Genomic DNA, 10,409 nt, shown 5'->3' on the forward strand with positions numbered 1-10,409 from the left:
CAAGCAGCTTTTTTCAGTCAGCCCACAGAGCAAAAGGATTCCCTACCAAAGGTTTTCAGTGCCATATGTGCTTGGATTGCTGAAATCCCAGCAGGCAAGGAACTGAAATCATTCAGCAGGCAACTCTTTCAGCCAGTCCAGAACACCAGAGGGAGTCCTCTTGCCAAGTGCAGCAACTTGCAATCTTCCCTTCCAGTTTCCTCACTGATATGCTATGGAAGCCAATAGAGAGGATTGCAAATAGTGATTATATGGCAACATTTTGTAAATATAAACAGGTTGTCAAACACTCAGATCATGATAGAGATGTGACATTTTACAAGCTTGTAAAACAGCCTTTCCAGGTCCATTGTTATTTGAAATGTTAAGTGAATGGTAATAAGTCAAGGCCTTTTTGTAATATTTCTGATAGAAATGCAAAGTTTATTTAGGAAGAAAGTACTTTATTTTTCTTTTCTTTTTTTCTTTTCTTTTTTTCCAGTTGTTAGAGATTTCCAAGAATATACAGAACCAGGAGAAGATTTTCCAGTTTCTCCACAAAGGAGAAATACTTCATCACAAGAAGACAAAGATGATAGTTTTATTTTACCTCTGGGTGCAGATACGCTAACATGTAACTTAGGCATTCCTGTAGTAGTAGTTTGTACAAAGGTTTGTTTCATTTTAGTTAAAGCTATATACCTTCAAATAATTTAATTAAACCTTTAAATTAACTGGTTGGTTCATTAACACACTTAAGAGAAAATAATATATTGCTTTTTAAAAAAAAATCTCTTATTTTAGTCATTTCTTATTTCTTTTACTCTCAATGTATTGTAAACTGGTAAATATGAAGATCTTTGATGTAGGTTTTAAATGTATTTTACATTATGATTTTGGAAACAATAGAACTCCAGAATATTAATGTAAATATTGTTTACTATTTTATACATTCGGAGTTTCTAGACATGCAAGTAAAAATAGAACTTTATATTAAACACAACTATCTACATTAGCTCAACTGTCTACAACTATTTACACCCCAACCCCAATATTTTACATTAACTCCAACCCCAACAACCAATTATTAACCCCAACAATAATTATTTTACTTATTTTCCAGTGTGATGCCATTAACCTTCTGGAAAAAGAACATGATTACAGAGATGAACACTTCGACTTTATTCAATCATATATCCGACAATTTTGTTTACCATGTATCCTTTATGAGATATAGCATTAATTTTCAATTTAGATTGTTGTAAAGGTCATTCTGCAACCTCAAACTCCCTGCTGAAAGAAAAATGATTAAGGTGATAACATTATTCTATCTTGATCTTATAGGCTGAAATATCAGTGAATGTTTCACCTTTATATAGCCTTTGTTCTTCCTTCCATTTCCAAACAATCAAATCAGGAGTTATTTTTTTAATCATCTTATAGAGAAAAATTGTTGAATAATAATTTGAAATTGGCCTTATTTATGTTCATTCTAAAGATAGTCGTTTTCCAGTCTTATAAGAAAAACAGGAAACTATTAATTGTATATTTAATTGCCTGTGTTGTAAAAGAAGGAATAAAGGGTCTATATGAGTGGCCAGTTGGCTTTTTCTTGTTTTACTAAGTTGTGATATAATCATCCACATTGGTATACAAGTAGATATCAGGAGTTCTTGTTTAGTGACCACAATAGGAATCAACAACTCAGTCATTAATTAATTGATCACTAAGAGAAATTACGATTGTACTTCAGCTTTCTTTTGCTTTAAAGATCTGAGAAGGTTGTAAATGCAACAATTGGTTCCAAAGTTAATTTTCACCATAATTTCATGCCATAATTCTGAACAGTCACTGAATGGGCACTCACTTTTATCTATACGATAAAAGCATGTTTTATAGCAAATTATTAAATTCTTAGATTTGGCATAATTATGAAACTAATTTTAGATTTTTAAACTTGGTGGATATTAGCATATCTAAGAAGGTAATATGTTCAAAGTATGTAGATTTGCAAAAATTAAAATTTAGGATTTTCTTTAACAAATAATTCAGATGGTGCAGCACTTATTTACACTTCAGTAAAAGAGAATAAGAATATTGATTTAGTTTATAAATATATTGTCCAGAAATTGTATGGCTTTCCTTTCAACATAGCTCCTATTGTCGTGGAAAAAGATGCAGTATTTATGTAAGTTATTTAGTAATAGGATTTCTGTACAATAACATTTTTAAAATATTGTTGCTTTTTTCAGTGTTTTAAATGAGTTTTAAATGAGTATTTCCATTTTCTGAAATACTAGCACTGAAGTAAGTTTTAGAATTCATTGGGAGGGGAACTTCAAGGCAGAACACTTTTCTTGTCGCACTGAAACCTCCCATTTTTGTCCTATGAGTTATAAAAAACTTCCAACTTCAGTATTTCATTACTCTATATTGGGTTAAGAGGGAAAAGTATATTCAAAAGAGAAGTAAACACTATGTGTGCATTTGTATGTGAATTTTTACCGTGATTTTTTTTATTTTAAATTTCTAAAGGGACTCAAGAAATTTAATATGAAAAGAACAGGTATTTTTGTACGGAAAAGTGAACAATTATTGTGTGATAGAGTTTTGCTTTCAGTCCTGCAGGATGGGACAATGAAAAAAAGATAGGAATATTACATGAGAACTTTCAGACTTTAAAAGTCAGTGACAACTTTGAAGATATTGTTATAAAGCCACCTGTCAGAAAGGTAATTGTTTACATAATTAAAAGTCATATTAGTATATTGGTTTATTTGCAATCTTAGAAAATCTTAAACAACAATAATGTGATCTATTTGAAATAAAACTGAAATTTCTTCTTTGGTTGTAATTAACATCATATTTAGAAGTAATTATCATTTAATAAAGCTGTGATTTTAATTTTAAGGTTAGGCTGGCTTCCTCTTTACAGTATTGATCTTTTTTTAAAAAGTTGCTGAAAACAGCTGTTTTAGAGACCCTTTTCCATTTTTATTTTTGTATTTTCTACTTTCTTGGTATGTTTTTTTTGCTTGTGCTGTTTATTGTTGTTATTTACAAATGTTGGGTTTTTAAATTGTACTATGGGTGGTCTTAATTGTATTATTTATTCTATGTAAACTGGAGAAATCTTTTTGAATTGCAACAGGATAGAAGTACATAAAATTAGTCTATTCATCAATTATTCAATCCGTAGCCGTGGTATATTTCAAGAGTAGAATTGGGAATATCATTTATAACTAGATTTTTAGTACGATATAAAATTGATGTTATAAAATGTTTTCATAAATTTTACTTCTAACATTATTTTAGACATATTTTCTCATTTTTTGGTGTTAGGAATATTTTATAATGAATTTGCTTTTAAATAATTATTTCTTCTGTTAACATGATATCTGTTGGCTGCCTTGATATCATGCTTAAGACACAAAATCTGTCCTATGTTGTTAATGTAAATGTCATTTCAGATAAATGAATGAACTTCTGCTTGCCAAAGAAATGAAGCTTGTCAAATAATGTTGGTTGTATGCCACCCAGAGTTGGTTTTAGATAATGGTTTTGCAAAAATTTTTAACAAATACATAAACTGAATGTTTTTTTTATTTATATTATAAAATATATTGGTTTTGTGCTGTAATCAAGATGATATGTAAATCAGACATATTCAAAAAGGCAACATTGCAGATAACTACAAAAGGCTACATTTCTGCATTAATGTAACAGAAGAATGGAAGTGTTCTTGGATGCTATTCTTGAATATCTATAGTAATTAGTGCTTAACTCCAATACTATAATTTATTTATTTATTAGATTTTAATACCACCTTTATTATTTTTATAATAGTGCTTAAATAGAAAAATTAATAATGCAGTTTTACAGAGCTCTCTTGGGTGATAATCATATTTTCCTTCTAATAGCCCAGCCATTCATAAAAGCTTATACCATAGCATGAAGACATGAGTCCTTCTCATTTCTGTCCAAAAATCAGTTGTCAGAGTTAAACATCTTTGAATATGAAAGTTCTTATTTTATACTAGATACCTAATACTTACTGATGTGGGTAGTTATTTGTGAATTTATATGATAGCTTGATAAGATTTTTAGCAGTTGGAACTTGCAAAGCCACTGCTTTGAGAAATTCATCTCTGAGTCATAAGTATTTTATGATAAGCAATAAAAAGATAAGAGATTCTTTAGGAGATTTGATTGATTAAATGAGGCCTAGGCTATTTAAGAATGTTAAAGGTCACAATATCACTGGGAGGATGACTTTCTGATATTTATGTATCTCATATTTTGCTACATTCATTTTAATAAGTTTTTGTTGTTACAGTTTGTACATGAAAAGGAGATAGTAGCAGAAGATGATCAAGTATTTCTTATGAAGCAACAGGTATTAATCTGTATTTTTCACAGTCATTAAATGTATTTGAATTAGAATTAATTTCATGTATATTTTAATGTTTGTGAAATGTTTATGCTCTTGCATGTTTGATTGTGTTTTTTAGACTCTGTTAGCCAAACAGCCACCTTCTACAACTGGACGACCAGTGGTTAGTAAAAATAAAATTAACTTATTAATAATTTGCAAAGATTTTGTTCTAACATGATAGAGTGGCACATTTCTAATAAAGTATTTCACTGTCTCGGCATTTTTGTACCTTTTGTACCTTCAACCTTTTGATTCTTTTGTGTGTGTGTGTGTGTGTGTGTGTGTGTGTCAGCTATGCAAGTAAAAATATGACTCTTGGGTATGTTCATGTTAAAATCAATAAATAGTCGAACACCAAGAGAATAAAATTATACAAAAGTATAATTGTATAATTTTGCATAATTTTATTCTCTTGGTGTTCGACTATTTATTGATTTTAATATATATATATAAATCTATAGTAAATTTACATACCTAACAACTTTTTTAATTCAGTGGGACTCTGCTAAATTGTATATCCTATCTTGTATATCCTATCTTTTCTTCATTTCATTTTTTAATTTTTGTATCGATGAAGTTGGATGATAAATACCACACTGTATGTGATCTTTTCTTGCTTTTGGTATAACTAATATAAGCCTGGTTAAAAGCCATTTCTAAATTTTCCTTATCAGATATCCCTTCAAACTTGACAAAGTTTTGGTACCAATATATCTATAAATGCTTTATACCACTCAGTGGGGAACCCATCTAATCCTGGGTTTTACCTTTTGCCATTTTTTAAATTACTGGTTTAATCTCTACCTCAGATAGTGGAGAAAATAATACTTATTTTGGTGTATTATTAAATGTGGTAGATTAATTTTATTTTAAAAGGCCACTATGCCTTCATTTATCCTCTAGTTTACTAGATAATTCTGAATCATTTTTTTTATTCTAAAAAATAATCCCAGAATACCACTGATGAAAAAATTAAGTTTTTAGATTTTCAGGACATGAGATGTATGCCAAAATTGAGATGTTTAGTTAGCAAAGTTTTCGAATGTTGTGAATGCTATTCAAGTGTTGATGGTGGAAGTTAATATTCAGTCAATCACTCACATTTTTATTTTGGTCATAGACCAGCGAAGAAGTTTATAATGTAACTCATATTTTTTTCTTCCTAATAAGTATTATATTAAAAGATTTACCTAATCCATTGAAGTAGGATTCAGTAATCATCAGTCTATTCTTGTTCATTCTATCAATCTATATGCCTTAAATTACAATCTCATTTTCTTTTTTTGTATTTGCATAAGGTTTCCCCTTTTCCTAATCTTTAACACATCTGATAAAAAAACTTTATTTAGAAAACTTATTTTATAGGAAAAAGGAAGAAATTGATTAATTTCATCCTTTCAAGTTGCTAACCTGAGATGAAATGCCATTTATTCTAGTCATTGATAGATAACCTGATTCATAATTTTAAAGGATTTTTTTCTATAGGCAGCTAATCTAAGTAGAATATTTTTAACATCTTAACATTTTCCAGATGATCTTATGTCCATGAGATAAGTAATTTACATTAGGTTCATGTTATGTATAGGACATCTCACCAAGGGTCCCTGGAGGATCACCCAGGACACCAAACAGATCTGTAACCTCCAATGTTACCAGTGTTACACCCATCCCTGCTGGATCTAAAAAAATAGATCCTAGTATGAAAGGTAAAACACTGAAGATATTATTAATTTATTGTAACTGTTTGAGATTTTTTTAATACTCAGTTGGTGAGGCAAGCCTTTATATATAATTGACATTTATGTTTGTATCCATTGTATAACAACATTTAATTATGTTTAAACATTTAAAATTGAACTACAATATTTTATCACCGTGTCATGGAAATTTTTCAGCTGGAGCCACAAGTGAGGGAGTATTGGCAAACTTCTTCAACAGTTTGCTGAGTAAGAAAACTGGAGCACCTGGTGGACCCAGTAACATTGGTAGTCCAGGAGTAGGAGGCACTGGAAGTGGTACCAATGGTAATCTGCCACCATCTGCAAAGAAGTCAGGTAAAAATTTAACTGAATTGAATTTAGATTAACTAAAGTCAATCAACTACTGTAAATACAGTATAAGAATGTATATAATGATTTAACATTTATGTTTAGTGATTTGTATTTTGACTGATTTCCTCATTGTTACAAATAGTCCAATGTACAAGCTCATAAATTCTTCTACAGAGCTTTAACTTTGACTCTTTTTTTTTGCCTATAACTTGTGGATTTATGAAGGTCTAAAAGATGTTTTATCGGAAACTTTTATTGCAAACCTTTGGCAAAACAAAAAACAATATTTTTTTATTTGTAAAATTTATTAGGCGCCATTTTACTACAAAGTAACTATGGATGGCTTAGGTATCGTTGACTTACAATCACAATTGAGCCTCAAATTTCTATTGCTATGTGAGACATTTGTTAAGTGAGTTTTGCCCATTGTATGACCTTTCTTGCCACAGTTGTTAAATGAACCATTGCATTTGTTATGATAGTAATTCAGTTATTAAATGAATCTGGCTTCCCTATTGACTTTGCTTATGGGAAAATTCCAAAAGGTGATCACATGACCCTGGGACACTGCAAGTGTCATAAATGTGAGTTAGTTGCCAAGCATCTGAATTTTGATCACATGGCCACAAGGATGTTGCAACAGTCATAAAGGTGAAAAATGATCATAGGTAACTTTTTTCAGTGTTGTTGTAACTTTGGTCACTAAATGAATTATTGTAAGTCGACAACTACCGGTAGACAAGCTAAAAGACATAAATAAAATACTATGAAGATCCAAACACTGCACCCCAATTAAAAGTGGGGAAGGCAGGGTAGAATACAGGGCAGATTGGAATCTTATTAATCTATCAACCCCCTCCACTGTAAGATTCTCGCACTGGAGCCCCAAGCTAACTGGCAAAGCCAGGTTCTTAGGCTTTTGTGGAAAGTCAGGAGGATTGGAGCCGATTTCATTCCTGGGGGCACTATGTTCCAAAGGACATGTGCATACTAATTTCCTGTTGTTTATGTTTTCTCCAAGTCATATTATAAAGACTGCTTAGATACAGTTATGACAGAGATACATTATGGCAAACTGACATCAAGACGGATAATGTATCATCTTTGTAACAGTAAAGTTATACTATTGTTAATACTCTAGTTATGTTTGTTCAATATTTTTCCATACTCTGCCATGAACTAAATTATTTCTATAGCATAAGTAGATATTTGTCTCTCTTACCTTTCTTTTGTGTGTTGATGGGAATAAGTGAGGTATTGATTATTTTTACAGGCAGATTCCCTCTCCTTCATCCTAGAATATGTATATTTCTCTTTTCTTACAATATTTTGAAGGTACATTGATAGGAAGCTAGTATAGGAAATTACTGTCATCAGTACATAGTTTTCTAATATATAAGTACAGATGTGGCTATTTGTGATAATGATTTTTTAGACTTTTTTTGGGATATCTTTTCTTTTTTTTTTAACAAATTTTATTTATAATACAGTTAAAAACAAACAAACATTGGATTTAATGTGACATTCCAGTATATACATTCTTATCAGATTATTCCACTTTTTACAATCAATTTTTCATCTCTACATATACATCTAAGTTTTATATGCAATACTTGTTCTAAAATAACATATATTTCTATCTTAATATTCATCTTTAATCCCAACCGTCCTCTTCATATTCCTCCAGAGGTAAAATTTATCCCAGGTTTCATAATAAACTGATCCACATTTGTCTTTTAATATCATTGTGAGCCTGTCCATTTCCACACATGCTAATATTTTATGTATTAACTCTTCCTCTGTGGGAATTTCCTTGCTCTTCCATTTTTGCGCTAAAGCAAGCCTAGCTGCAGTCAGGATGTGTAGTAGCCGGTAGATTGTTCCCTTGTCGTATTTTTCTGTCGTTATTCCCAAGAAGAAGAATTCAGGTTTTAACTCTAAGTCCAGTGTTAATATATCCCTCAACCAGTTTCGTGTCCTGTTCCTATACTCACGGATCTTTGGGCATTCCCACCACATATGGTAGTATGATCCTATTGCTGTTTTACATTTCCAGCATAGGGGTGAGATGTTTGAACCCATTTTGGCTAGCCTTACAGGTGGGAAATGCTATCTATAAAACATCTTGTAAAGATTTATGGAATATCTTTTCTTATCCTAAGACTTTGCCAGTTCTTTCTGGTCAATTTCCTCATTCCATAACTGGTAATGAGAGATTAAAAATCATTTCATACTACTAATTTTATACTTTAAATGTTGTCTCCCCAATTCTTATCTTAACATCACCAAAGATTACGTACAGTACCTTAGAGATGAAATTGGCTTTTAAGAATATAATAAGATAAATCGTTAAATTGAATATGGCTATTAGAGCACAACTTTGGGAAAGCAGTTTGTTTCATCAAAGAGAATTAGAGGCGAAAAAAACAAATGCACCCCAAAGAAATCAGGTAAAGACACCGTTACAAGATAACATTTATGAAAGTAAGTCCACAGTATGTATTTTCAATCTGATAAAATTATGTGAAATGCATTTTAGTATTAGTTAAAATACGTAATAGAAGTAATGTCAAATTCTGTAATAAAAGCATACTTGGCATACAATGCTTGCATGGAAAATTACTAAAAAATTATTATTCTTTTTTTATATAGGGCAAAAACCTGTTTTGACTGATGTTCAAGCTGAATTGGATAGAATCTCACAAAAACCAGATTTACTTTCTCCAGAAACACCTACGTCTCCCACAGAAGGTGGAGCATCTTGAAGTCACCAAATAAAGCCATTTATTCAGTTTTATGGGATAATTTAACTGACTCTGCACCCAATGACTAGAACTGGAAAACTGAAACATTTTCAGAAAAGGACAAGCAGATGATATCTGTTGTATTGCTGAACATTGTAAAAGGGAATTGTATAGATAAAATTATTACACAATGTAATACTGCTATTCAGTGTGATATTCAAATATGCTTACTCCTTAAAGTCAATGCCATTCTGTAAATTTGAAAGTGTCCACTTAATCATTTGAAATCATAAAGCTGCTTGAAGAGTTGACAAAATGATATATAAGAAACATGGGCACTTAATTTATACTGAACTCCTATTTTAGCTTAATTCAGTTTTACAAATCCTCTTGGGGAAAGATCTGATTTTGTTGGAGAAATGTTAATTAACCATTGTTCTTTTGTGCACCATCAATTAACTCAAATTTTAACATTATTTGGAATATGACGAGATTATGCTGATCTCATTTGAAATCTAACTGCATTACACTGTTTGAACTAAGGAGTGCTACAGTATTGAGGATTCATTTCAAATTTTTGGCATGGGCACTTTGGAATTCTAAATTTCTGAAAAATAAAGTATGTGAACATTATTCTCAAATTAATAACAGTAAAATGCTTAAATCTTTTTTACATCTAAAACCTTAATACTCATGTTTGGGTTTAGGTAGAAATCTCATTTAAAATCTTTCATACAGAATTCAGCATGTTTTTATAGTTCCTATTTCTTTGCTTTTGGGAAAGTCACATCTATCTATCTGTATCCCACCTTTATTATGTTTACAAATAACTCAAGGCAGCAAATACAGTAGTGGCCAAAATTGTGGAAACCTTTTGGGAAAATGTATTTTTGAGGTTTGATGACTAATAACACCACTTTTTTTGAGTACCATAAAATTGTATGTCAATCGAAAGATAATTTAATCAAAAATGTAATGCAACATAGTTTGTTCAATTATCTGTACTGTATTGTATGAAAAGTTACAGCCAAATAACCAGAAAAAGGAAGCACAACTTGCTTAGGTTGATATCAGGTAGCTTTCCTTCATCTGATTGTAGCCAGTGAGCATGAGTGTTTAGAGAGCCAATCAGGTGTCATCTTGTTTTGGCAATGAGCCAATCAGATCACAGTAGGATTCAGTTATTGATGTCATGTATTA

General features: G+C 30.8%; 1 protein-coding gene across 2 annotated transcripts in view; it reads left to right on the plus strand.

Annotated features, from left to right (window-relative positions):
- Positions 1–9,891, plus strand: part of DYNC1LI1 (dynein cytoplasmic 1 light intermediate chain 1) — a 29,547-nt gene extending 19,656 nt beyond the window's left edge. The window contains exons 5-13 of one of the 2 annotated variants that reach the window (XM_039336317.1): positions 482–651; positions 1,103–1,196; positions 2,032–2,167; positions 2,600–2,711; positions 4,316–4,375; positions 4,491–4,535; positions 6,000–6,120; positions 6,310–6,468; positions 9,118–9,891. In XM_039336317.1, the coding sequence (XP_039192251.1) occupies positions 482–651; positions 1,103–1,196; positions 2,032–2,167; positions 2,600–2,711; positions 4,316–4,375; positions 4,491–4,535; positions 6,000–6,120; positions 6,310–6,468; positions 9,118–9,230 (1,010 nt within the window). In that variant the 3' untranslated portion in view covers positions 9,231–9,891. The remainder of the gene's footprint in view (positions 1–481; positions 652–1,102; positions 1,197–2,031; positions 2,168–2,599; positions 2,712–4,315; positions 4,376–4,490; positions 4,536–5,999; positions 6,121–6,309; positions 6,469–9,117) is intronic. The other variant, XR_005555897.1, reaches the window with a different exon arrangement.
- The last annotated feature ends 518 nt before the right edge of the window (positions 9,892–10,409 follow it).

The sequence above is a fragment of the Crotalus tigris genome, unplaced genomic scaffold, assembly GCF_016545835.1.
Source record: "Crotalus tigris isolate CLP2741 ecotype Arizona unplaced genomic scaffold, ASM1654583v1 scf7180000017666.27876245, whole genome shotgun sequence".
NCBI lineage: Eukaryota > Metazoa > Chordata > Lepidosauria > Squamata > Viperidae > Crotalus > Crotalus tigris.